This window comes from Cariama cristata, unplaced genomic scaffold (assembly GCF_000690535.1).
Source record: "Cariama cristata isolate BGI_N322 unplaced genomic scaffold, ASM69053v1 scaffold10555, whole genome shotgun sequence".
NCBI classification, from domain to species: Eukaryota; Metazoa; Chordata; class Aves; order Cariamiformes; family Cariamidae; genus Cariama; species Cariama cristata.
Genome location: NW_009618137.1, coordinates 1 through 27,603, shown reverse-complemented (window position 1 = coordinate 27,603; position 27,603 = coordinate 1). Strand labels below are relative to the sequence as shown.

Sequence of the window (27,603 nt, the reverse complement as noted above, 5' to 3'; positions counted from 1 at the left end):
ACAGGCTTTAATAAAAGCACAAAACAATAAATATAGAAACTTTGAAAAACAGTGCTGTGCTAGTTTTAAGAGTGGGCTTGGGTTTTCCTGTATGTCACAGAGCTGTGCTCAGATTGTTGTCAAACCCATGTGCTTCTTGAAAAAGGAAGGGCAGAAGTGTGGCCTCTGACGTGCTGCTGTTTGTAATCAGACGTGGTGGTTTAAGCTTTGCTGTATTGTAACAGGTCCATGCAACCCTGGAGCTGTTTGCATTAATTGTTGTAGTCTTTGAACTCTCAATGAAGATGAGGTGGCTGGGCTTCCAAACCTTTATCAGGCACAAAAGGACTATGGTAAAGGTAAGTTGTCTGTTTGATTGTCAGTGTTTCTCCTTCAGCATCTTTGGGAGCCAAAGAGCCAGATTAAATATTAGCCTGTACTGTAGCAGAGATGACTTAGCCATGTGTCCCAGCTGCCAAATGATTCATGTGAGATCTCGAAGCTCTCAGAGACAACTCCCATCCTTAAAGCATCCAAATAAATGAGTGGTCAGTGAGAGAGCTTTGCCTTTCTTAAAAGGAGACTGCAGCTGTGCCTCTCATTAAACCCCTTTTTTTGCAGACTTGCGTGCTGTTTGTGCAGTTCATAGAGGCCATCGTGGTGTTGGTGCGCCAAACCTCACATGTCCGGATAACGAGAGCTTTGCGCTGTATCTTCTTGGTGGACTGCCGTTACTGTGGTGCCGTCAGAAGGTGAGTGGTCAGCTGGCTGGGTTTTCTGCTGTCATGCCTGGTGCTGGGGTGGAAGAAAAGCACTCTGATCCTGCAGGCATCTCAGGAAAATAAGTGTCTTTCAGGGGCATTTCAGATCTCAGAGATCTTTTGTAATTGCAACTGAAGTGTACCTAGCATCTTGCCTTTTTCTCATAGGTAGTAGCTTTGGAGGTGCTCATGGTACACAGTGCGTATGTGTGCTGTCCTCTGCTGTATAAACTACCTCAGGGAGCACGAGATGTAAATGTGGCTTTATTGTTTCTGGCTCCTAGGTTTACCTGTAAACTGCACAATGAATCATAGAGCTAGTCTCTTTAGTCTGGAAAAGGAAAGTTGACAGGGTGACATTAGTATTGTTTGCAGTAGCTGAGAGCTGACTGCAAAGGACAGATAGATAGTTTGGAAATTCTCTTAATTTACCTAGCTTTCTACTTTTAATTCTTGGAGGGAGTGGGAAGCAAGTCCTCAAGTATGGTGTGGTCTTTTCCTTGCTAACCCAGAGGAGAAAACATGCAAGTTTTAGTTTATTAATGTTTTCTTATTTTTCAGAAACCTGCGACAGATCTTCCAGTCCCTCCCACCATTTATTGACATTCTTCTCCTCCTGCTTTTCTTCATGGTGATTTTTGCCATTCTGGGTGAGTTGTATTTATGGAAGGTGAAGTGGTGCTCTTAACTAGTCATTGTCCAAAAGCAACACAAACAGCCTGGATGAATGTAAAGTTGATCCGATTAGGAGTCCTGTCAGGATCTTCCATTTATCCCGTTGCATCCGCAGTCATCTGGAAGGCAGAATTAAAGATCCAAAAAATCTAGAAGCTGGATATTTGATTTTGAGACAAAGATCCTTTTGGCCTCTTCCAGAGGATAGTCTGTGGTGCGTGTGTTTGTGGTTTCCAAGTTCTGTTTCCATCAACTGTTCCTCAGTCTTGTAAATTTAGTCTACATTCCCACAGACACAGGTACCTGTAGTGTACCTGCTGCAGTCTTATACTCAAGCCATCCCCCGAAAGTTTGTTTTCCAAAAGGATCGGTGAAATGCCGATGACATGTATTGACAAATCTGTATGGAGAAGGCCTTCCAGATGCTCTCCTCTTCATGGTGTCAGAGAGGGCTTGCTCTTAGTGTGACCTCTTCTTTGGGAACAGACTTGCTTGACATTAAACAGACTTTATTTTTATTTGTTCTTTCCCCTTTTCTTCTCTCCTCCTCTACCTACTTCTCTAGGTTTTTACTTGTTTTCTCCTAACCACTCAGATCCGGTGAGTATCACTAATTCTTTCAACTGAAGCTTGAGTCACATTTTGACATGCTTAAGAATCAAACATTACTGTGTAGACGTAGCTTATTCCTGCGTGGTGGCCTGGGAGACCAGATGCTAGCTGGTCAGAGACTGTTTGGCAGTGGTACCCTGGTTTACTCCCTGGTGGGAAGGAAGCCGGTGCAGAGAACTTTCTCAAAGACAGGATGTCCCAAAGGGAACATTCACAGAGTTGTTCCTTGTTCTTGGTGTCTTAATTAGTCAGATGAGCCACCTGCCCTGTCCGCAGGGGAAGAAGGTATCTGGGTGAAAGCTTGGCTGCCTCAGACTGTGGCTGTCAGAGTCTAGCAGCGACTAGTTCCTGCTGCCGCTGAGTCTGTAGTTTGCTAGGAGTAACTGTTACAAGAATGTGTAGATGAGCTTTTAATTGTTTTAACTCCTCACATGCCATCCCTCAGGGACCTTTAGAAAGGACCAATGTTGAAGTGCCCTTTCCCTAGGGGATGCATCAGGGAATTTTTTATTCGTAGTGGGTGGGTGGGTGGGTTGGCTGTTTTTTGAATGAAATGTCACTGCGAATTCTGCTTGCATTTTTCTCAAGAGAGTTTTTTCTTTCAGTACTTCAATACCTTAGAGAACAGCCTTGTGAATCTCTTCGTACTTTTGACCACTTCAAAGTAGGTTCATGCTTTTCTAGCTCAGTCTTTCCCTTTGTCCCCAAAGAAGTCTAGCGGAGCCAAGAGTTTCTTTGCAGAAATGCTCTGTCTCCAAATGTGACCCCTTTCTTCTGCATGAGAGGGAGATTTCCTGGGTCAACCTGCATGGGAAGAACTGGTATTTCATTTTGGTTTAGGATTCTCTGACCTCAGATGCAGAGTTATCTCTAAGCAACTCAGACCACTTCATCACTGTGAGGTCACTAAGAGGGGAAACAGCTTTATAAGGCCTTGGTCCAAGAAAGGAAAGTTTCTATTTGTCCTCCTTTGTCAGCCAACAGTTTGCTGTTGAGAAGTAACTTCCTATTCTTCTGCTTCAGTTCACCTATCTGCTAGGAAAGGGGGATAACAACAGTGGGTAAATATTGATCTGCTGTCAGGGAGAGCTCTGAGGATTAGGAATTTAGCAAAGGATGGAATAAATCTTAGGTTGTAACACTCTTACACCAAGGCTGTATTGCTGTCGTTGCTAATGTCAAAACACAACCCTTAGCCACGTTACAAATCCCCTTTGCCCATTTGGTTTTTGTGATGTGCAAGGAATGTGCTTTCCATATTTATTTTTTTCATCATGCCTCCTTGTTCTTGCTGCTCGTTGCTAGGCACAAACTTCTGTGTCATGAGCAACCGTGTGTTTTGCAGAAATGTGCAGATCTTTGGATGTGAGTTTAAACACACACACCTGTTTCCTGTGCCTCTTGCTTTTGTAGTGGGAAGTGATCATGAGCTATTTGGTGCTTAAACTTATGTCTCTTTTGGATGCAGTTTCCCTGATGTGATGATGCCATCTTATGCCCGGAACCCCTGGTCTTGTGTCTTCTTCATAGTGTATCTCTCCATTGAGCTGTACTTCATCATGAACTTGGTGAGTCCCTTGATGAAGCACTTGACTTCTCTCTGCCTGACTTTGGACCTCATTGCCCAGTAGAGTCTTCCCCCTTCTCAAGAGTGCTCTGTAATAATCTGAGACCCTTTGGCAGAATCCTTCTAGAAATGGCAGCTTTGCTACAGAGAGGACTCTTAATGTTTAACCACAAGGAATTGAACTAAATCACAGAAAACAGAATGATACGAGTATCTTTCAACTTCTCTCACATTAATATCACGCTTGGAGTGACATACTGGGTTGCATGAAATTTATTGTCCTTTTCTGTCTTAATTATTTATCATAAAGTGGCATTTTATTATCTGGGCTTGCCTGAAATACTTTGTAAATCAGTTTGAAGGGGACGGAATTACTAAGTATGGCAGAACTTGAAGAGTGCTGATAACTGCAGTGTGAGAGCATGGCTGCTGTGCTGGCTCTGCTTCTTGCAGCATCTAGGGCAGGGCCAAGACCAGCTCAGGGGAGGATGTGAGTGGTGGAAAAGGGCTTGCCAAAGGAGTTGAGGAATTCTGCAACCAAAGGTGAGTGATTTGATGCTTGTAGTGGACTTGCATTTCACTGCTGCTGTCCTAGATGGAGGGTTAGCTTTGACATGTGTTTGCCAAAGCTCCCGTGGGAGGGCGAGTCCAGAGAGCAGCCCTCAAAACTTGCTTTCCAGGAAGAGATCAGGGCATTTTAACAAACCTTTTGACACTGTTTTCTGTTGGCATATGTGTGGTTTAGCCTTAGCTCTTAAAACCACGAGCGAGTGTTAGGAGGCCAGAAACATCTGGACCTTTTCCAAAAGAAGTGGATCACTGTGTGTGCAGTGTGCTTGGTGATCCCCTTGTGGGATCCCTTATGGCCAACAGGCCCTTGCTGACTCCATTCTGCCTCAGTCAGCGTAGCACTCAGTAAATTCCTCCTGCGAGGCAATGTCTCTCCTTGCCTCTCTAGGCTGGATGTTCATGCCTGTTCGAGAAGTAGTGGCTCAGGTAGCTGCAGAGTATAAAGATCAAAACATGACGTTCTCTCCTGTCTTCTCTCTGCAGCTTCTTGCTGTTGTGTTTGACACTTTCAATGACATTGAGAAGAGGAAGTTTAAGTCCTTGCTGCTGCACAAGCGCACGGCCATACAGCATGCCTACCACTTGCTGATCACCAAACAGGTACAGGGCTCTGCAGGGAGGCTGAGAACAGCCTGGGGTGTGGCAGGAGGGGTGGTCAGCAATGTTTTAAGAACACCAGTGGTCTGGAGTGTTCAAAGAGCATGTTCCAAAAAATGAGATTTATGTCTGTTGACTGTAATCATACTCACCAAGGGCTACTGTGTTTTTCATTCTTGTAACTTGTTTATATCTGTTTCTGGAGAAAAACCAAAGTAGTCTGAATGTCAGCCCCATGTGAGATTGTGGAAGTGTCTTGATAAAATGAGTGAAACTTGTTCTGGAGTGCATGTGATCATTGATTTCTCTCTGATTCAGTGTGGGTCACTTGAGGACTTGCTTCTCAAGCACAAGTACTTAGAGGAGGGGTAGGTCATACAAGTAAAGATACAGTACAGTTGCTAGATACTGCATGGTGCAGAAACAGAAGTAATTCACCTATAAACAACTCTTTATGGGGACAGAGCACTTTGGGGAGAGGATTGATTTCTTACTTAACTTGTGGAGCTGCAAGAGAAATAAGGCCGAAAAATAACTAACCCACTTCTAGTAGATTAGTTCATGTTTAGGGCACATAGCTGATAATCTTTAAAAAGTGCCAGTAATGGGATCTGTTAGGCTGTCTACTAATTTCCCAAGAAGAGTGGTTGAACTCTGTTGCTTGGGGTGTCTGGTTGGACAGTTCTTACATGATAGGGCAACAGGGAAGAGTTCTGCATTTGCTGGATGAACCGATTGCCAGGAGAGCTTTCTGATCTCTGTGCTCTCGAATAAGCTCAGTACGTTAAAGTAATAGCTTAGGGTACTTTTGGGGCTTAGTTATAATGGCATAATGTAGACATCCTGCTTGAAACAAATGCAGAGTGAGAATTAAATGCACTAGCCTCTATGTGCTTCTGCCTGATGTTGCTGCTTATGACAACATTCCCTTGTTTCTAGAGGCCATCTGGAATTTCCTTCAAGCACTTTGAAGGGCTGTTGCGGTTTTACAAGCCTCGGATGTGTGCCAGAGAGCGATATCTCACTTTCAAAGCACTGAATCAAAGCAATACTCCTTTAGTCAGGTAGGATGGTCTTACTGCTGCACCCAGAGCAGGGAGGTTGCTTCACTCTCCGAAGCTAGGCTGTACTTCGGAGAGGATGGCTGGGTTTATGTAACAAACGTTGTATGAGATGTGGGAATAGAGTTCTGTGATTGAAGGGATTTGTCTGTGAAGCAGGGAGCTTGGAGGGGTGGGTACCCTGAGAGTTGAGGTTTTTCTTTGGAGGTGATGGAGTTTCTGCGTGCCCTCTTGTGGATACAGTGCTCTGCTGGCAGCCTCTGTTTCCCACCTCCCCTGCCAGAACAGAGGAGTGAGAAATTGAGGAACAGCATTTGAGCCTGCAAGGAGCATTTCTTCACACAGTGCAGCCTCACAGCTTAACAAGTTTTTGTTTTTTCCAGCAGCTGGCTGTGTCCCCCAGGGTTTTGTTAATTAAAATCTGGTTCTGCTGGTGCTTTCAGGACTGTCATCCTCTGTGTTATGAGGCAGAGAATTACCATTCTGGTGGGTGGGTGCAGCTAACTCCAGCCAGCATGGAAGTAGAGGGAATTAGAGCAGGAGACCTTCTCTTCCTTTGTTCCGGCCACAGACAGTCTTTGAGTGAGCCCCCCATGAAACTAGTGTCGATGCTTCTCCTTAAAGTCAAGTGCCACAGAGAAGTGTTGAAAATGTCATAGAGAGAAAGAGTCAGATCTTAAATTTAGGCACCTAATGACACCAGTAAGAGCCTGAGAAGTTCGGCATCCTCACTTTCAGACACCTAAAAGCTGTTATAGGCCTGACCCTGAGCACCTAGGCAGGCACTCATGTTTTATGAGTTCCTTTGCTTTCATGTCCTTTTTCAAATGTCATTGTTACCTTGAAAAGAAAATGTGCAAAGACATTAGAAAAGGACTGTATGAGTAATTAAGACAGTCCAAGACTTCTTCATGAAGAGTAGTACAATCTCTGTCCCTTGGAGTTTGCTATCTAAGCCTCAAGTCTTTCCTCTCAGTGGTAAAATTCTGGAGTTCAGTAAAGTCAGAGTTTCCTCTAAGGGCTGTAGCATTACAGAAAGAAGGTGGGCTTTGCACCCTGTTCTGGCTATTGTCAGTCAGTAGCCTTTGGCCAGCCTGGCAGTGTTGAGTTATATCAGCTGTGGTTGCAGTTCTAATAAGGAGTTAATAACTTCCAGGGACTCTCTGCTGATGATGCCTGACAAGGACAATTAAGGATCTAATCAACTCCAAGGCTCTGATCAGGTGTTTCGTTCTGTTTTGCAGTCTAAAGGATTTTTACAATTTCTATGAAGTTGTTGGCTTAAAATGGAAAGTAAGTATTTATTGGGTGGAGAAGAGGGGAAGTGTGTGTGGGAGGGAGGGCAAAGGAGGCCAGTGATTAAAGAGAAGGTGGGTAAGAAACAGAGGCAATCTAAAAGAAGCAGATGGTGGTGATAAGGTGAGTCTCCATCACTGTGCATTTTTGGTACGGATGTAGCACTGAGTACTGATCATGGCTGTTCCGCTTCCAGGCAAAACGAAATCGCGAGCACTGGTTTGATGACCTTCCACGGACAGCGTTCCTTATTTTTAAAGGTAACAGACTGTGTTTTCATGACAGCATGTGTTCAACTAACAGGAAAAGCATTTCTTTACAAAGACAGGGCCCTCTGAAGGTGCCTTCTCTTATGTCCCTGGTAAACAGCTGAGGGAAGGCTTACTAACCAACTCTCTGTTTATTCAGGGCCTTGTGTTCAGAGTTTCCAAAGAAGATTTCTGTCATGTAAATATTCCCTCTGTTCTGACCCAAACCCTGGCTTCCTTAAAATAAAAAAAGCTCTGTAGCAAACCAGACCCTGAGGTCATGGAGGGCTGTATTCCTTTTTCAACACAGAGGTTAGGTGGGGATTTATGATTGCTGAATCATAAGAGGAGTTTATAGAGTTTATAAGGAGTCTTACATATCTCTGCGGATGCACTCAACCCTCCTCAACGGCATATGTGTTATTCCAAACACAGACAGTGCTTCAGCAGCTGCCTTTACCTCTGTGCACACCACAGAACTAGTACATAGAGGGGAAAAAAAGGCATCTCGGGGGTTAAGGATAGTGAGTTCATTGCTGCTAAAATTCTAGAGGAAATTTGAACTTGGTCCAAAGAAGTAAAAGTTAATAATCTGCTAATCTGTTTAGCTTCTGTGCTGAGGATTGGCATGAATAATGTCTGTAAGGAGAAGACAGAGGAATCTGTGTGTGAAGTATGAGGATCACGTAAACATTTGTTTTGTCATACTTTCCTTCATGTAGGCATCAACATCCTTGTGAAGTCCCGCATGTTCCAGTACGCCATGTGTAAGTAGAAGTAATGAACCGTCTCTCTGCTAGGCTCCCTTGATCACGTGGATCGGGTATGCTGTGTCTGCCAGCCCTCGCAAGGACTTAGCGTGGTGGGGCCTGATCTTTGGTCCGAGCCGTGGCCCATGTACAAATCTGGCAGAGAGGGAGGGAACTGCATACTCATACCCACCACTGCTGCAGCCTGGACTTTCAGCTCTCGGTGTGTCAAGTCTTCTGGAGAGGCTCAGGGGTTCACTGCTTTGTAACGGACTTGTGGGTCTGGTTCTGTAGGAGTCAGTTTGTTGCATTTAGGTAGGTTGGTGGTTAGCTTTCACAAGGCTTGAGGTTTTTATCTTGCAGATGAAGGATGTTGGGTAAGGAACCGCCTTGCCAATCAACTACTTTCTGTTTGCACTTGAGAAGGTGCAAGCATCTTCATTGCTGGAGGGATTGCTTGGCAACTGTACTGCCTGCGAGAATGATTCTGTGCTCCTTTTCTCTAGAGGAGTGCTTACTCCTGGTGCTACTTGCTATGTTCTCAATGATCTGTTCCTACTCAGTAATTTGGGGGTCTTTTTTGGATGTTGGAGAAGTTGTTTTTTGTAAATTGGGATGCTAAACTAAAGTGGGTGGGGTGGAGTAAGGCGATATGAGTGAAAAGAAGTCCTGCACCTTCAGTTCTTAGGATTTTAATGTTGGAGAGCAGCAACAGATCCAAGCCAACTTGGATCTAGTGCTTCCCTGGCCATTAGTCTTCAAGACACTTGTTAGAAAAGTTTGAAGGCAGAGGCACTCTGCAACCCCCAAAGGGCTTTGTCCTGCACTGTTGGGGACCCAATGGTTCTCAAGATTGTGTTCCAGAACTAGGAGGAAGCTGAAATATGCAGGTAATAACATGGCAGAATGTAAGAAAAATATGAGTAAGAAAAAATGATTGAGCATGATTCAGACCAGTGTTCTGTTTTGGTTTTGTTTCCTTCTGAAGATAAAGGTACTGCACCTGTTAAAGGCCTGAGAAAAGTCAGGGTAGAAGACTCTTTCAATTTGTTCGTTGAATTGGAAACAATGACCCTGCCGCTTGTCCTATATTTTACTCTTTTTGTTAGCCTGGGAAATGGATGTCGTCTGGTCCAGGAGTGTTTTTGCTATGGGTGTTCATTTTTTTTTCCAGATACTGTGGTGGCTGTGAATGGAATCTGGATTCTTGTTGAAACCTTCATGCTGCAAGGTAGGAAACATTGCAGCTTATTTCTTGACTATGATACTGGGGGGCTGAAAAATGGGAAGGCTAGAAAAAGCTGTTCTTATGTCTTGCAGGAGGGAATTTCTTCTCCAGAAACGTCCCGTGGAGCTACATAGTCTTCCTCACAAGTAAGCTGAGGCCTCCCAATAGAGCTGTGTCATTTCATAAGAAATTGAGAGGGGAATAGACAGCTCTGTTCCCCAAAATTATTTGTTTTGAAGTTAAAACTTAGCCACAGGTGTACAAACTCCATCTAGAACGCTGCTGTGCCTGGCAGGCATTGTCAGCATCCACACAGACCCATGTGAACACTGCTGCCCTGTTACACAGCTCCCTGCGCCACAGCAGTCTGGGGAGCCTCTTGCCTCTGGTGCAACTCTCTGCAAAAGCTGCTGTAGTACTCTTAAAGCTGGCTTCAGTCCTGACAGCAGAATAGCCTTGTTTGTTAGGCACAGCGTGCAAAGTGATAAGCTCCTCCAGACTTGTGATGGCTCTGTGTGGAGTTGCTCACGTTGCTCTGTGCTGCACTGACTATTCCAGGAGGTATTACCAGCTCTGATCTGATTGCAGCTGTGAGCTGGCTCTCTGCCACAAAGCAAGGCAGTTCTGTTGGAGCACAGAGAGAGTGCAGGGGTATGCTGAGGAGGAGACTGAAAGGACTAGATGAACTAGTTGATAAGCTGAGTTTTCTAATTGAACATTATCCCCTCCATGAACACGTACCTTAGTCTTCCTTTTCAGCCCAAGTATAAACAATTACATCTTCATGTACTGGTTCATTGCACTGCCATAGAACTCTTCAGTGATGTGAATTCATTTGCCTTCTTCTGCCAATGTCTCTTGCTCAAGGAGAAGCAAAGTATCGTATAGCTCTATTGAATCAAAATAGTGTGTAAAACTGCAGCAGGAGGTTCTTCAGAGAATCTTGGAGGGGGTGCTAACCTCTTACTCGACTGCTGGGTAGCTCTAGTGCTTCCCTGGCCATTAGTCTTCAAGACACTTGTTCTGAAAGTTTGAAGGCAGAGGCACTCTGCAACGCTTCTTTTCACAGGGATGTTGTCATCCAGCTCTTCTCTTTGCTTCTCTCCCACCCTCCCTCCTTGGAACCTGGAAAGAAAGATTTTTGGGGTGACAAATGGCATCATCATGTTGTTATGATGTTCTTTAACTTACAGGCCCACAAGGTGCTGCCAGGACAGAGAGTGAAAGTAGATGGCTCTTCTTTGAAAGGATCTCTCCCTGCAGGTCAAGGCTAGGCTATAGGATGTGGATATGTTCCACTGAGATAGAAGGAAATAAACAGGCAGGACTGAATTCCCTGCACCCCTTTCTGGCCTTTCCTACGGGAGGTTGTGCCTCAACATTTGTAGCGTGTTAGCCAGCTAAGTGTTTTGTAGACTGCTCTGGAAAGAAATCACCATGAATACAGGAAAATGTATTGATTTGGAGGGAAAATGTCTCTTTGGCACCTCACCGAGAATAAGGAGGATGAGGGGCGGGTCTGTTAAACCTATGTTCAGAAGTCCTGTACTTAAAGCACGACACATCTTTGAGAGCAAGCCTTTGCGTAAGCCCTCCTTGTGATGCTGCTTATTTCTTACCCTGGCTGTCATCTTGTTTTACAGTCTATGGCGTGGAGCTGCTCCTGAAGACCACTGGGCTGGGGCCCATTGAGTACCTGTCCTCGGGCTGGAATCTGTAAGTGCGCACTGATGTGTTTGAGAGAAGCGTGGTGAAAATTGTTGGTAGAAGGACCGGCTTCTGAGATGAGTTTTTAGGCCTGTAGGCAAGGCCATCAGCAGGCTATTATAATTCTTCTGCCCTTGGCCTTGTGTATCTTGTTAGACTGGAGCAGTGCCAAGTACCTCTTCTCTGCTGAAACACTAGTGATAAATCATTGCTCTTATTTCATTTTATTTTATTTTTCTTTCCAGCTTTGACTTCTCAGTCACCCTCTTTGCATTTTTGGGGCTCATGGCACTGGCATTTAACATGGAACCATTCTACTTCATTGTGGTCTTGCGACCCCTTCAGCTGCTGAGGTGAGATGGGAAGGCTGGTGGGGGGTACAGAGAGCAGGTAGGGAGAAAACAGCCAGGCTTGTTTTCCATCAATCCAGTGGGGACCGAGCTCCTCACCAGGAGAGGGCAAGGATTGCTCTGTGGGTATGTGACCATGGCAAACAGGAATTGCGTGGAGTAATGAGATTAGCCAGAGTTATCAAAATGAACGATAACAAAAACTTGGGATGGGATATGAAACCCCGTGCTTTGGAGCTTAAGCTGATCTCTAATAGAGATCAAGGGATTTACCGGGGGCAGATTATCCTGTGTATGCCTTCATGGGGTTCTTACACCTCCTCTAAATTGTCTGATGCTGTTCAGAGAAAAGCTCTTCTGTCAGGGTGAGACAGTCTGAGCCAGTTTAATAATTTCCATTGAATTACCAGAAATTACAGTTTTCAAAGGATGCTTCTTTCTAGGGTGAAGTACAACCCTGCTCCAACTGCATCTTACACTTTAAGCAAGACTGCGGCCTGTAACCTCTCTGCAGCTCAGTAAGAGGGGTCTGATTAACCCTCTCATTTAGAGGCTGTTACAGAGGTACATTCACCTTTGTAGAAAGCTTTGAGAGCCATAGGGGGAAGGCATTTGAAGCAAAATGTTGTTTTGTTAAAAACAAGCTAATGTAATTTAGCTCTTCAGTGAGCGTTTAAAGAACACTTTATGACACTCAAGGGGGAAAAAAAATAATGTTTTCTCTGTTGCTCCCCTGCCAAAGCCTGTGTTTGGCAGCTGTGTTTCCCTGTAAAGGCTGATGGAGTTGCCAAATCTTAAATTAGCAGGCACAATATAGTTTTCTTTCATCAATTTTTATTGGGTCATGGGGGAAACACAGAAAAGCTTGTGTCTGAGGAAAGAAGTAATAAATCCTGATCCTGTACACAGTACTAGTTTAAGTTCTTATGATCTTTTTTTAAAATAGCTATTTGTGCATCATGCTGTGTAGACTTTTCCTTGAGAGTCCTGAATCCTGTAAACACTTAGTTGAATGTGTCTCAAACGTTCAAATGGGACAGTAGGACATTGCTAGGTGAGTGGAGACCACTTGAGCCAAGGGCAGATCCTGTGAGTTTGGTGTCAGGAAACTTTACTGTTCATTGACCTGGGAGGTACAGAGAACCGTGATACTCTCTTTAACTGTTCCCAACAACACCAGGAAAGTTGCACTGTGTAGGTAACTACTGGCTTCTCCTTTCAGGCTATTTAAATTGAAGAAACGCTACAGAAATGTGCTGGACACTATGTTTGAGTTGTTCCCCCGGATGGCCAGGTATTAACTTCTTCTCTTTGGGTGATGGAGGGGAGAATGGAGTGAAGGTTTAGTGTCTAGGGCTGGGGTCAAGATAGTCAAACCTGCTAAAGGTGTTTATGCTCTGATCTGTCAATAGATTGTTACTGATTCTTCGGGGTGCTGCAGCAGGGTCTTAATCTTCCAGTTTCTTGGAGCAGTATGTGATAAGCAACACTGCAGCACCCTGGGCCACCTCCTGCCTTTGTGTTAGGAGGTTAGCTAAGAGTTGGTGCTTGTTTAATTTTTCTGCTCCGTCCCAGCTTTCAGTGAGAGGGGAGGCCCATTTGGGAGGAACATTGGCATGAATATACTCAGCCTTAGATATTTCCCTGTCCTTAGAACAGCCACTCGAGAGCATTATTCTGAAATGGTGGGGCAGAAGGAGCTTGGTGTTTGAGTGGGCATCCTCAGACCATATTCCCTTGAAGGAGGTCTGAGCAGAGTTTCTGAGCTAGAGAAGCCTGTTCTTGGCACAATCCCTGCATCCAAGGGCATGGAGAGGGCAGAAACAGTGTGTGTTGTTCTTTATAAAGAAACTGGAGAGAGACATTTGTTTACCAGAAAAAGACGGACTGGGAGGGAATCCAGGCTGCTCTTTAGTTTCTCTTCAGCAAGTGGCAAGCTCCTTGTCCGAGGACTTCTTGAATGAGAACAGGCAAAGAACTGCAGAGCCACAGTGGCAGGGAGGGTGGTCTGGGGTTTTCAGTGCTGCTTCCTATCCATTGGAAATTCCTTCCAGAGCAACCAGCCTGTGACTTTGTGTTTCTCTGCCTTAGCAACTCTTCAGTAGCACAGTACTCTTTCTGTTTTTGCCTCCAGCCTGGGTTTAACCCTGCTGATCTTCTACTATTGCTTTGCCATTGTCGGCATGGAGTTCTTTGCTGGCGTGGTCTACCCGAACTGCTGCAAGTGAGTACCGCAAATCCATCTCCCCTCTGGTGCACAGCCAGTAGCAGTGAACTCTGGCAGCTCAATCTCCCTGTGGAGAAGGGGCCAGATGATGAGTCTGAATGGGGTTTTGCAGCTAAGGCAACATGCTGTGAAAATCTAGGAGACACTTCACTTCTCTAGGCTTCTGCATTGCATTTGGAAAGGGAGAGAGTTCTGTGATGGGGTTGGCTGGTTTTAATGAGCTCTGTAACTTGCCTCAGGTAGCTGCACTGGGAGGACTTCTTCATGGTACCATGGCTGGGAACTCTTGTAACATCTGCTCTAGAGTGAAGTTGAGATTTTTATCTTGGTGATGCCAGAGTTACTTGGCCAGATGTGTTACATATTTAGGCCTCACTTTGTACCAAGATAAATTCACCTGGTCTTGGAAGCTAATCTATCCTGTGCCCTTTTCATCTTAAATGATGGCAGACCACTTGGAAATGCCAAGCTTTAAGGGTGTGAGCCAAGGAGTCTAACTCAAACACTGTTTCTCTGGTATAATATTTGCTGAATGACGAGAAAGACTCCATGTGCTCCCTGGGCTTGTGCTGAGCTGTGAAGGAGAAAAGCTTTCTTTCAGAGAAAAAGACAAGTGTTGTCCAAGAGGTAGAAACTGCCACCCTGCTCACCACCTTCTAAATGTTTTGGTATTTATAACTCTTGAGATTTTTCTTGCTTTTCCAGTCTTTTCTCATTCTTTGTCCTGGTTTCTCCAACCAGCACAAGCACAGTCGCAGATTCCTACCGCTGGGTGAATCATACAGTTGGAAACAAGACAGTTGTGGAAGAAGGTTATTACTATCTCAACAACTTTGACAACATTTTGAACAGCTTTGGTAAGGGCAGTTTTGTACATAGCAAAGACTATTCCTTGGTGCATCTGTGTTCCTGCAGAGCTGGATGGCAGGACTGTAATGCTCATATGAGCCTGGGGCTCTCTCATAGAGTCCTACTAATGCACCTCAAACACTCCGCATCCTGCTCTTTCTGTCTGGAGAACTCCAGCTGACTAATTGTACCATGACTGTTTTGCAAGGTAAGCAGACGTCTCTTAAAAGCCAGTGTGAAGCCAGCAGATCTGTCGTGCCTGGTGATCAGACCAGACTTCCCAAGACATTTAAGGAGGGCCTTTAGTCGCTAACCTTCTAAAGAATCAGTAGTGATGCTAATACATTTCTTTAAACCCACTGAGGAAGAATAATTTGCATATGTTGATTACTCTCCATGATTTTTCTTAATGTGTGAGCAGAGATGCTTATCTCCTGGAGATTTCAGAGATCTCCATGCTTTCTGGTGGATAGAGTCAGGTCTTTTCCTGATTCGTTTAAGAAATAATAGATTAAGCCATGCTCCTGGTTCTCTGGGTCTAACCCCCTTTGTATGAAGTAATTGCAGTGATGAGGATCTGCATTCTGTCTCCAGATTTGCTGGCTTTATCGAAACTTTGGCTTCTTGCATGAGTCTTCCCTGTCAAATACTTTGTCTAAGAATCACTGTAAAGTGGGTCAGGATGGATAAAGCAATTGTCTGTATTTTTTCTCCCACTTGTGTACAGTCACGCTGTTTGAGCTGACAGTCGTCAATGACTGGTACATCATCATGGTAAGTAAACCTCAGCTACCTTGTGTGTATAGACAGCACAGACTCTTTGCCAGTTGAGCTAGATCTTCCACACCACCGCTGCTTTCTTCCCCTGGTGATTGAAGATGGGCCCAACGTTGTTCGTTGTTGCCAGACACCTTTTGGTCCTGTTCGTTGGGAGGTGTTTGACCTCTGGCATGCTGCTGGGCATGTCTTCTTGTGAATCTTCACCAGCCTCCAGGTCAGGTTTCACAGTCTGGACAACTAAAGTCAATATGTATTCCACCTTGTCGCCCTGCTGTGCAGGCTGTGTTCTCATAGCAGCAATGGCTCTTACAGCCACAAGTTTTAAACGTTCTGTGTGTTTGCATATAGGAACCTCTCTTTTTAGCTTGAGAGGCAGATTAGCTACAGGGACCAGTTGGGGCATTGAGCGTTGTGCAGGCAGTCCCTGGTGCTAACCATGGAGCCCTGAATGAGAGAGAGTGTTTATGCTGCTTTATGACTGTTGGCAAGCAGTTAACAGCAGACTCCCCCTTCTTTTGTGCACTACTGACTTCTTCCCTCTCCTCTTTAGGAAGGGGTGACATCCCAAACCACTCACTGGAGCCGTCTTTACTTCATGATCTTCTACATTGTCACCATGGTAGGTTTCTGGACATGCTTCATGCATCAAATAGTGGGGATGAGGAGGGGAGACAGCTTCTACTGTGTTCCAGAGGGAGCTTCCATCCCTAAATGAGGATCACTTTGCTCTTCTACATAAACATCTTCCAGAAACAGGTGTGAGTCCACATCACTTGCAGAAAGTTGAATTTGTGGGCATTGACAAAGCTGGTGTTGCACAAATCTGGGCCTGGGGTAAGGACTAGGGCAGCACAAGAGTTTTGTTCTGTCCCCGTTGTGGTTGACTGTTAGCAGTTTACTCACGGATAGATGTGACATGTGCATCCTCTCTGCCACGGAGGAGCTGGGGAGCTTAGAGTTGAAGCACAGAGCAAATGCTCATCTTCCTGTTGAACTGGGCTGGAAGAATCCCCCAGCAGCAGCCTCCTGATCTCTTCTGTTCATGTCCTCTCCCAGGTGGTGATGACAATCATCGTGGCTTTTATTCTGGATGCTTTTGTCTTCCGCATGAACTACACTCGGAAGAACCAAGATTCAGAAGGTCAGAACTGAGGACTGGTTGACCTACATTGTGTCTTCTCTCCCTGGTGTCTTATGTCTGTAGGAGAGAATGGATTGGCCAGCAAAGACCAGACTTTTTTTTTTTTGCCTGACTTCCTAAGCTCATTCTTACGCTTTTGTGTGATATTTCTATCTGGCCTTTGCGCTCTGCCCCTCATCTCTGAAAGAGAGAGTGTGTGTGTGTGTATATGGTTTTAATATATATGTGTGTGTGCACGCACATCTATATAAACAACTACTTGAGCCGTTTCAATCAAATTATTTGAAGTTCGGAAGTCCACATGCATTTCATGAAAGAAATCTAGGAAATGTTACAGCAATGATGTGGTAAAGCTCACAAGGGACCTTACAGGAAGAGAAGGTGATTTATTATTTTTTTTTTAAATTTTTTTTACACTAATTTCCCTTCCTCACTAATATGCTCACTGGCACCAGAACGTGTCTCCAAGTGGCTTGTCCAGCATTCAGGCATCAAAATGCTGGATCCAAGTGGTTTGCCGACATTCTTTGCCATGACATGGAGGCCTGTGGACACTACCTGTCCAGTTCTTTCCACATTTCCCAGTTATACTTAAACTGATGACTACATGCTGGTTTTGGACATGCCTTTCTGTACCCTTTAGGAACTGCCAGTGACTGGTCTTTCCATCCCCTCACCCCTCTGAGTCATCAGTTTTACTCACTGTCCTTTGTCTCCTGAGCTGGGTGTCTGAAACTGCATGTAAGTTCATGACCTGCTAATTTAGGTGCCATAAACACATTAATCTCTTATAGCCCTTCTCCTGCTATTCCTTCAGGTGATCTACACCCAGAGTTTTCTGTTCATTCTCCATGCAGACTAATCTTCATAATTCTTTACGCTTTTCTGCAGGAAGGAGATATAGCTACTGCATTCAGACATTTAATACCAGAGAATCTTCCCTGCAGAAGCGTGATGAAGGCCCCAGCCACGGGAGTAGCTTTGATCAGCCCCTCATCTTTCTTGGGTGCCAGAAGATCGAATCTGTGTGGTACAGGCGCATAGGAGACAGGCGTTGTTAGTTACAGAAACACTTTCCATCGTGATCCCTCCTGTACCCAGTTAGAAGGGTGCAGTGAAAGACGTTTGTTAGCACTGAACTCCCAAGTTGTGTTAGGCAGTTGAAGGTCAAAAGGCGGCAATTCCTTTTTGATTATTTGCTTTGCTAGTTAATTTACAGGCGAGCAAAAAGCTACAGGGTTTTTTTTAAGATCCTGAGGAGCCTAATGTTTTAAAAAGCTGAGATGCTTGGTGGCCCTACACAGTACTTAACTTCTTCCCTGCCTTGTTGGGGGACAAGGGCATACACATTCTAGTCACGAAAATAGGTACAGACTGTGCGTGGCATCTGGCTTGGTCCTGTGTGTTGTTAAGCTTTACCTTCCAGGATTATTGTAGCAGCTGATGAAACAATGTTCATCTTGGAAACTTTTTTTTCCTCTTTCTTTTTCTTGTCTCTCCAGAAGACAACGGCATTGTGCTGGAGAAGGAGATCTCCAAGGAGGAAGTGGTTGGCATAATCGAGCTGTACAAGCGGAGTTCAGCTGCTGCTGAAACAGCTCAGCTGCAGAAGATCGTTTTGCAGATGGACAAATACGGGGTAAGAGGAAACACTTTCTGCAAGTTCTCAGCTTCAGAGGAGGGAGGTGTGCCAGGGCCACAAATGCCTTTTTGCATTAAGAGAGAAGCTGCATGTGTCTTTGTAGTGTTGAGAGCTGAGCTGCTGGAGGGACTCTGCAGCATCAGCCTTGACAAAGGCTTGTTGCTATTGCCTGCAAACTTCACTTAGCGCTGTCTTTGCCCAGTACTGACTGGAAAAAAGTATATTTATTTTTCTCTAAGGAAGTCACTGTCTTGTAATTCTCCTGCCTCTCTCTCTGTGCCATTGTACAATTAGGCTTAGACAGTCCTGAAACATTATGCAGCAATATGATGGTATCAATTCCAAACACAAAGCTTCCTTTCTCTATGGCACTGCTTACATTCTCATTCTGAAACAAGATGGATAATTGGGAAAAGGAGCTGACCTGGGTAACTGCTTTTGTCTCAGAACTGTTGTCTCATGCATCTGGGAAGAGCTTAAGTGCTTGCTTGTTTTAGTAATAGCCATTATATTCTTCTGTCACCACTACTAAGTGCAGGGGCTACAGTCTCTTAGGCGACCTTTATTTGCTTTGGTTGGCTTGGTAGTTTAAGGCTGAGCTCTTGTTCACGCAGACAAAATTCAGAATAGCAATGGTGATACTGATCACAAACAATTTTCAAGACAATAAACCGAAGGAGGATGCCGTCCTCAGCCTTGCAATGGAGTACAGAATGATGATACCAGACCTGAGGTTTCTTTTGCTTCTCAATCCTGTGATATAACTTATGTGGTCAGACAGTAATTCAGACTTCAGCCCTCTGTTTACGTGATTTAAGAAATCCAGGCCCATGGAGTAAATGTTGTGGTCCAGACAAGTGGGACCCGAAACTGTGCTTAGATGAGGTCTTATTTGGAAGCTTGGGTTTGAGCCTTGTTCCAGGCACTGATGTTATGTTCGTCTGGCTAAGTCAAGCACCCCTGACAGACGCATCCATCCGAGCTGCAGCTCCCTCTGTAGTCTTTGGGGATCTGCTCAGGCTGTGATTTGTCTCAGCCTGCAGTAGATGCCTGCATTTGTTTAGGTGATGTGCACCCTAAAATGCGTTTTTCCCATGACAATAGAAGGAGCCCAGGATAGCCTGAGCTCGTCAGTGGATGATGGTGTACGCCTGAAGGATGCCTGAAGTTCCAGGGACTGATCCTACGAGCTGCTTAGTGACTGATGAATGTCTTTTTTGTTGTGTTTTTTTTTTTCCTCCTCCTTCCCCCAAATCTTTAGCAAATGTCGACTCTGTTTCTGGGACGCAGATCAAGGACCAAGAGTGATTTGAGTATGAAGATGTATGAGGAGGAGATACAGGTATGTGGGCCTGGGTTGGAAATACCAGCAAGTCTCTGTGGTGAGCAGAACATCGCCTAATAACAAACCATCCTTTTAAATGCTGGAGGCCTTCTTCCTCCAAGACCCAGGCAGGCATGTGCTCTGTGAGAAGGGTGGGCAGTAGATGAAGTGTACTTTAGATTAATCTGTTCTTGCACTCGGGGACTTTCTTAAACCAGAGAGCGTGTCAGAGCCTCCTCAGTGGGTCCAGGAGTGCGGCTGTGCAGGTGTGTATCAGCCGAGGCACAGTAACCCTGCGCTCGGTGTGTGCGTAGGCACTCGGGCTTGGCCGGGCTTACCTAGACTGACCGAGGCGGACGTGTTTGCTGGGGCTATGAGCACATGCGTCCTGCGTTCCTGGAGCTCGGCTGCTGAACGTTAATTTGTTAAGCCACTGGAATGTGATTGCGTTTGAGCTTGGGTGTGTCCGTCGGACACAGAAACCAAGTGTTCTCCCAGGCAGAGTGGTGCTTGGTGTGAGCAATGCTGCCTGGTTTTCCTTTAGAATAGCAGGCTAACAAAGATGGGAAACACTTAAATCTGATTCTAAACACTTAAAACTGATTCTCTGGATTGTTTAGGGAATTCCTGCTAGTGCCCTTCGTGGTCAGGAGCTTCCTGCCATGGATTTGGTCACTGTAGTGTCTGCTAGGCAGTCACCTCCAGGTTGAAGGTCATGGGCTAATGTAATGATTAGTACTGAAAGAATTAATCTCGTAACCATTTGAATCTGTCCTTTGTCCCTTGGACAGCTAGCGTGGGGATGAGTCTTCCGTCCCGGTAACAAAAATAAACCTGTTATTTACCATGGAGCTGGGCGGAAATCTGCAGAGAAGCTCCCTGCCGGTTCTGCTTGGTCTCTCATTCAGGGATGTAACATACTGTAACACACTGGGCACTGCCCAGGATTGGCAGCCACTCTGCAAATCCCAGACATCATGGGGACATCAATCCTAGAGTCCTAGACGTTCAGGAGGCACATCCTGAGAGAGGGATCTTTCCTTGCCCGGGTTTGGCAGTTCAGTCAACTGTAGCCGAGCCATAGCGGGTACTTCTTGCTTGGACTGTGGGTGGCAAGGTCTCGGGTCATCCATCACAGCCATGCTGCAGTTAGCCAGGTTGTTCCAGGAGGATAGGCTATGTTCAGGGCTTTGGAAAGAGCCCGACTGTGCCTGAGCAAACGTGCGCTGACATGGCAGAGCAGCCAAAGGCTCTGCCCTTCGGGGTCTTGCCAGGGGAGCTGTGAGACCAGTGTGGGGGAGAGCCTGATCTCACTGTCTTTGATCTCCTGTTGCAGGAATGGTATGAGGAGCATTCCAGAAAAGAGGAACCTCAGATGCCATTACAAGAGCCTGCATCTGCTCCCAACAGCTCTCTGAAGCCCCTGAGCCTCCGACAACGCTCCCAGACCGTCATTTAGGCCTAGCTAACGCAAGCCGCCTTCTATGCAATAACCTAGAGTATTACTTCACAGCGTATATATTGGGATGATGTATATAGATCTGTTCAGTGTACTGTTCAGCTTTAGAGTTTAAATCTCTTCCCCTAGGCAGTGAATTGTTGAAAAACGAGAGGCCCAGGGGACTCTGTGTAAGGCTGCTACACACAGATTGAGCATGATGCCCATGCTCAGCACCCAGTGAACATCTCAGACAGAACAGAGACCTTCTCCCTCTGAGCCACTTCCCAGGCTCGAGCCTGCTGTTTGTCTTACCACTAACAGACCTTGGGGAAAGGGATGTGTAATCCATTAACAGCAGGAAATGCGCTGAAGCCACCTGCGTAATATTAAAACATTTGCTCTTTTGGAAGATCTCTTTTCCTCAAAGGGTACCATTAACCTAGGAATAAAAGATCAGGGAATGAGGTTTTGTTTCTTCTCCACCTTACTTATTCCAAGAAAGGGGGGATAGTGTGAGATTTCAGCACTTTGGGAAGAGCAGTCTGCCTTCCTCCTCCTTTTTGGCATGCCTGGATGCGCTCCCTGTAGTAGATCCAGCTCTGATTATTGAATTTAGCTGTCCCCGAGCAGTTCTGGGGCAGCTAGAGACAGAACTGAGTGCCAGCATCTTGTTGTGTTATTACCATAGATGGGACAGGAGACGAACTCTGTCTCTGCTGTACTTACCCAGTAACTGCATCACTGCTGGTCGGTTCTGCCCGTGGCACTGCCTGGGGTTGGGATCGCCTCTGTAAACCCCAAAGCTCCTGTCTCTGTTCAGTGAGAGGGGGCATTCTGCTGGTGGCTCTTGACCTCTGCCACTTGGTCACCTGCTCTGTAAATGGCAAATCTCTGGCTGGTGATTTGCTCAGGTGGATGACCAGGAGGAAGAAATGGAAAGTATTGCAGCCCCAAGTCTGACTTATTTGTGCCTGGCTCTGGGTTAAGGAGAGCTTATGGGCATCAAACAGTGCTGATGGTTAGTCCTCAGCCAGGTCAGTGCTTTGTTTATACAGGTGAGTGAGTCCCAGCGCAACAGCGTTCCTCCTCCTGTGCTCTCACTCTTGCAGAAACGTTCCTCAGGCTGGTAAATGCTGACTGAGTCAGATCTTAGGAAGATCTGCTGAAGAGCTTCACTGTTCCCCTGAATTTTGGATGCAGGAGGAGCATGGAAGATGATGATTCTTCTTACCTGCCTGCTTTTCTGCACCTGGCAAGGAGGCTGCCAGACTTGGTAGCTGAGGGATGGAAAGGAACAGGGAAAAGGGATCCCTTCCCAGGTCTGCCACGTTTATCCTGTGATCATGACAGGTTGCATCATCACTTGTGTTTCATTTCCCGCAACGTGATGAGAACTTGTCTCTCTAAGTCCCCTTTTTTTTACCCTGTCAGCACAGAAAGTGCTGAGGGCTAGAAGTACCCGTCAGCTGGGAGGCTTCCCTCACCTCATGCTGTTTGATCTTTTCTCAGGTCCAGGCTAAGAGTAGAGCTTGCCGGGGAGGCTTTCTCCTTCCTCCAGATAAGATCAGGCAGGGGGAGATCTGTGTGCCCATTCTCTTTGTCCCACATAACTTTTTTCCTTGGTGGCCTCACCAAGTGGCACAAGGACAGCGGGAGAGGACTGATCCTACCCAGGCAGCTCAGGAGCATTTCTTGGGTGGATGAGACTTTGAAAAGTAGGCAAGACAGAGCTGCTTCTGAAAATCTCTCCCTGCATAGCATGGTGGGAGCATTTGGGCTATGGGATGGAAAGAGCAGGTGAGCAGCTTTCCAGGCAGAACGCATACCAGCGTCTGCTCTCAACCCTTGCCAAATTCCCTGGGTGCCTCAGGGCAACTCTTTGTTTCCTTTCTGGGTACTGCAGGTATGAAACTACTTCTGAGCTGAACCGTGAAGGACCTTAAAGGGCTGTTTTCCAAACCATAAATTCGACCACAAATTAATGAGCAGTGGAGTTGTTGCTCTTGCAGTTCCTCTGCATGGAGTCGCAGCCTGGGAGATTTACCCAGATTAGTCCTGGGGCTGGAGGAGATGTTGTTTATTCTGTTTTAAGTTGTGAGCAGGATGAGTGAGCATTGTCAAGGTTAAGGGAAAAAAAAAAAAATGTGGCTGTGTTCAAATTCCACATTCCCCTACAGCCTATTTTTCCTTACAAGGCTGTTAGTGACTTTTTTGGGGGGTGTTTTCTGGGTGTGACAGGAGCTGCAGCTTTCAGCTGTATTGTGGGGGGCACTGACCTGCTTAACGGGCAATAAGAGGGCTCTCGTGTCACAGAGACAGGAATGCGTGGACTGGAGTTCGGGGCTCAGGTGCTGCTTCCAGGTTTTGTGCTGAGGTGTTGATCTGCCCCCATGTACGCACTGTATTAATTATTTTTGTAAACCAAGGAAGGTTGCAGAAGTTTACTTCTTCCATACGACTTTGGAAGGAAACAAAGTTTGAGTACGGGGCATCCCCTTCTATTTATCCTCCTCTCCCCCAGCTGACACACAGACTAACGACGGAGACAATCATTTTGTAGGGAGCAAGGGAGGAAGCACTACAGGATTTTGTATGCTGGCATTTTGTTTATAAAATTATTTTATGGACATGTCTGTAAAAATGTTCTCTAGATTTTTTCAAGCGCACTAATAAAGAGCATCCTCTGCTTTGTAAAGGCAGCAGCTTCCTTTCCTCCTTCCCATGTTATTCCAGGAGTGGGGCTTGGCTGCAGCTGACGCATTTCCAGAGTGTTTGAAGAGGAGCGGTGCCCGCCTGCCCTCCCTCTTGGGTGGCAACTGCTTGCGTGGGCATATTTTGCGTGCATGCCCTGCCGAGCTGCTCTGCATTCTTGTTCCTGGGCATTGCAAAGCCCAGCTTCCCTTCTCCTCTCCTCCCTGCCAGTTTTTTTGTTCCTAAACATTTAAGATAATGCTTTCAAACTTACATTTTTAAGGCCACTCCAGTGCAGTGTTTAAGGTTAGAAGGGGTTTTTTGACCCTGTACTTCTGTATTGGTACGTTGGCTGCGGTTTCCATTGCTTTAGCCCTGCTGTGTGTAAGGAAGTGGGACTGGGCTCCTCGGCTAATTCCAGCAGCTGCTGGTAACGTGAGCAGGTTCAGGGCAGAGCCAAGAGCTGCAGGCACAGGGAGCGTTTGGTTTTTTTGTGAAAGCCCATATCTGGTTAGAAAAAGGAGAAATGATCCAGGCCCAGGAGGCTGCTGGTCCCTCTAGAAGGGAGCAGGAACCTGTTTCTTGCAAAACAGCCCCTCTCTCCCTGCAGAGCAGAAACGCGGTTGTCCATCCCTAACGGCAGTTTGCTTTCTAGCGTGTGCCCTGTGGACCCTCCGAGAAGGAGCAGAAGCACCAGCCCACCTGCTCAGCTTCCCCTGGGACCACGGGTTTCCCCGCCGGCGTCCCCATCCCCGGGGAGCTGAGTAATGCCCCTCGCAGCCCGTGCTGGGACCGCCGTGATGCTGCAGTTCCCAACCGTGCAACTAAATGGGCTGAGTCAGGCGCATGTGACTGCTGTTGAGAAATCAACTGCTGGTGAACGTGGAGGAAACCACTTCCCTCAGCCACTGGGGAAAAGGGCCCAGCGTGGCCGGGGGTGTCAGCCCCCCCCAGGCCCCTCTGCTGCTGCGGGCACAGCTCCGGGTGTTCCCTCTCCCCTTCCAAAGGCACCGTGCTGGGTAAGGGTTGTGTTACGCTACCACAGAGCGGGAGAAAACACCCTCACTGCAAACAACGCCAGTCGAGGTTGGGGTTGTGTTTGGTTTTTTTTTTTTTATTGCAAGTTTGTTGGTTGTTTTTTTTTTTTACAGTGCCTAAACCTAGTCTTGCCAGAGGCTAACACCATGTGTGCAAACCTCCGAGTCCTTTCCTACAGCTCTGTCCACCCTAGGAGGAGGAGAAAAGTAGGACCTAAAACTCAGGTTGAAAAACATAGCTTAAAACAGCAGGGGAAACCAGCCTCCCTTGGTTTGTTGGGTTTCTTTCTTTTTCCCTTTTCCCTCCACCTTCACTTGCATTAAAACCAAGCACTGCCTTAGAGCTTTGTCTCACCTTAACCCCATCTCACTTTGCCTCGGCTGCTGTTTCAAACCCACGGTGCGGACACGTCACGTCCTTTGCAACGACAAACTTTGTGCTCAGACTTTCACAGTTACCCCCCGTAGCACGACTGCCCTAGCCCCGAGCAGCCAGGATGAAGACAGAGAGAGGAAAGGAACGCGAAGAAGTAAAACCTTTCCTGTTGTGACCCTGGGCTGGAGCTGCCCTCTCCTCTGCCCCTGGGACCAGAGGAAGCTGAAGTCTTAACCTCACACCTGCTCGGAGCCACCTTGAGTTAAACAAGATTAAACATAGGTAATGACGAACAGCTCCTTTTCCCTTCCCAAAGCACAACCAACCAACCAACCCCTCCTCCGGAAAGCGAAGGCCAAGGGTTGGGCTGGCACCTGATGCCTCCAGCATCTGGCAGCAGCAGCACGGTTGGGGTGGAGGTGCCCTTGTTCCCCTGGCAGGGACAGGGAGAGGGGACAGGGAGGCCCCGATCCGGCGGGGAGGCAGAGCAAGAGCCAGGGATGGATGTGCATCTCCTGCCGGCGTTGGGGCCGGTCAGAGGGTGGAGAGATGGATCACCCTGAATTCGGTCAGCAGGGCCACGCAGAGGAAGGCCAGGTAGTAGATGATGAGGCAGACGCCGTACGCCTTGCCCAACTGGAAGCACTGCGCTGGCACCGACACGAAGGAGAAGACCAAGCTCAGCCCCAGGGCCCCGGCGAGGATCCAGACCAGGAGGCTGTCGGGCTCCAGCTGTTGGAGAGATGGGGAGTGATGTGGAGTGAGACCGGGGTCCTGCTGCCAGCCTGCCCCGTGCCACCGTGTTTCTCCAGCCTTACCTTCACCACCAGCTGGCTGCTGGTCATCTGCAGCAGGCAGCCGAGTCCCACGCCAACCAGGATGTCTGGGGCACGTTCAGGATGGAGACACAGTGCAGGGGACCTCAGGGGAGCGACGGAGCCAGCCATGTCCCTCGCACCCCGGGGAAGGGGACAGCACCAGCTCTCCTCCTCTCTGCCTGCGCCCCATGGCTGGGTCTCAAATCTTCCCTTTGGCAGGTCCCAAATCTGCCAGACTCCAGCCCAAACCCCCACCCAGCTGGGGCTGGGACAGCAGCGGGGACAGAGAGATGCTGCTGGCTCCATCCCTGCAGCTCCTGAGGTTCATCAATGCCACACCAGTCCCCTCGCACTGTGGGGGCACTGGGGAATTTGCCAGCATCCCAGGGACTCTGGGATGGATCCTGCCCAGCTCCTTTCCAGGGGTCCCCCAGGAGCAGGGGCTCTCCCTGGGCTGCAGGCAGGGAAACTGAGGCAGCCCCCGCCCCAAGTACCACCACCACCACCTCTCCCCGGCACCCAAAGGATACTGAAGATGATGCCCCCGAAGCAGGCAGAGAAGGCCATGCGGGGATAGCCCTGCCGTGCCATGGTGAGGTCCGAGAAGGTGTCTGCAGAGGGAGAAGGGGAGACCTTGGGGGATGCCAGGAGGATGGGTGCACCTGGGGTGGCACTGGGGCACGGCAGAGCCCTTACCACCGATGCTGTTGCCCCAGGCCAGCAGCGTCAAGCCCAGCACGGTGTTGCTCAGCTGGAAGATGATGCCCAGGGTCCGGAGGATGTTCACCAGCTCCGTGGCCGCGGCGTTGATCCACATGGCACTGGCCAAAAACCCAAGGAAGGCAAATACCTGCCGGGAAGAGGGGTAAGCTGGTCCCTGGGTGCACCCCACGGGACCCTGCACACCTCCAGCCAGCCGTGTCCCTCCTGGGGACACTGGGGACCGGGAAGGAGGTCCTGGCTCCTGCTCTGCCCCCAGGACCCTCAGCCCAGTCCGGAGCAGGCTGGGCTGGTCCCTGGTGGGCGTTCAGGGCCGGGGGACACCTTACGCAATGGTACTTGGGTGGCTCCTCATTGCTTGTGGTGATGAAGATGATGATGGCCAGGACAGAGCCAACCAGTGTGACCAGCCCCCAGACTGGGAAGACACCCTGGATCTGGTACAGCCCATCTGCAGGTGGTGGGGAGAGGGGGCATCAGAGCAGCCCTGCAGGGGCTGGGGCAGGATCCGACCAGGCTCATGGTATGAGGTAAAGCCTTGTCCCCTAAAGCCACCTCTACCCTAAGCCCTCACAGGGCTGCTCCCCGCTGTGCCTCAGTTTCCCCAGGCAGGCCAAGCCTGCCCCATTTTTCCCCCCCAGGACCTGGATGCTGGGGGAGCCAAACCCCCCCAACGCCTGTGGGGAGGATGGAGCCATCCAGGTGCAAACCAGGCCCCCCAGCTTGGCTCTTCACCGGCCTGTCCTCCCCTCCCTAGACGGGGGTACCACCTCCAAAGGGCTCCTACAGTCCCCGGGGCTTTGGGTGCCGTCTCGGTCCCCTCCCGTCCCCTCCTGGGTGTCCGGGGCTGCCCCAGGCTCTTACAGGCGCCCGACTTCAGGGTGAGGATGCAGAGCAGGGGGCTGGTAAGGACGTGCAGGCAGTTGAGGGGTCTCTTCCAGTTCAGGTCCTCCTTGTCAGGGTCCACGACGGGGACGGTGAGCAGCAGCACCAGCTCCACAGGCACCTGGGAGGAGCAGCCGTGAGCGGGAATGGGGGACCCCCAAGATGGGCCATGCCAGGAGGTGCCCCGTGACCCACCCCTGACCCACCTGCCCTTGTCCCATCACCCCCATTGCAAAGCCCAGGGGTGCTGCAGCCCCAAGGGCCAGCGGGGA

At 47.9% G+C, this 27,603-nt stretch overlaps 2 protein-coding genes across 2 annotated transcripts in view; one reads left to right on the top strand and one right to left on the bottom strand.

Moving 5' to 3' along the window:
• TPCN1 (two pore segment channel 1) overlaps positions 1–20,955 on the top strand; it is a 45,775-nt gene extending 24,820 nt beyond the window's left edge. The window contains exons 4-27 of the mRNA XM_009700740.1: positions 225–338; positions 601–731; positions 1,302–1,390; positions 1,981–2,015; positions 2,633–2,691; positions 3,496–3,595; positions 4,648–4,764; positions 5,701–5,825; positions 7,067–7,115; positions 7,315–7,378; positions 8,089–8,133; positions 9,290–9,346; positions 9,436–9,489; positions 10,987–11,059; positions 11,296–11,403; positions 12,623–12,694; positions 13,535–13,624; positions 14,369–14,484; positions 15,204–15,250; positions 15,807–15,875; positions 16,313–16,397; positions 17,900–18,036; positions 19,301–19,381; positions 20,700–20,955. Of these exons, the coding sequence (XP_009699042.1) occupies positions 225–338; positions 601–731; positions 1,302–1,390; positions 1,981–2,015; positions 2,633–2,691; positions 3,496–3,595; positions 4,648–4,764; positions 5,701–5,825; positions 7,067–7,115; positions 7,315–7,378; positions 8,089–8,133; positions 9,290–9,346; positions 9,436–9,489; positions 10,987–11,059; positions 11,296–11,403; positions 12,623–12,694; positions 13,535–13,624; positions 14,369–14,484; positions 15,204–15,250; positions 15,807–15,875; positions 16,313–16,397; positions 17,900–18,036; positions 19,301–19,381; positions 20,700–20,822 (2,040 nt within the window). The 3' untranslated portion in view covers positions 20,823–20,955. The remainder of the gene's footprint in view (positions 1–224; positions 339–600; positions 732–1,301; positions 1,391–1,980; positions 2,016–2,632; positions 2,692–3,495; positions 3,596–4,647; positions 4,765–5,700; positions 5,826–7,066; positions 7,116–7,314; positions 7,379–8,088; positions 8,134–9,289; positions 9,347–9,435; positions 9,490–10,986; positions 11,060–11,295; positions 11,404–12,622; positions 12,695–13,534; positions 13,625–14,368; positions 14,485–15,203; positions 15,251–15,806; positions 15,876–16,312; positions 16,398–17,899; positions 18,037–19,300; positions 19,382–20,699) is intronic.
• A 4,487-nt stretch (positions 20,956–25,442) lies between these two features.
• On the bottom strand, positions 25,443–27,452 carry SLC8B1 (solute carrier family 8 (sodium/lithium/calcium exchanger), member B1; the record flags this gene model as incomplete). Its single annotated transcript, XM_009700741.1, has 6 exons — positions 25,443–25,640; positions 25,727–25,791; positions 26,257–26,337; positions 26,423–26,576; positions 26,776–26,897; positions 27,311–27,452. Coding segments are annotated over 6 exons (762 nt in total), but the record flags the coding sequence as incomplete, so codon positions are not given.
• Between the last annotated feature and the right edge of the window lie 151 nt (positions 27,453–27,603).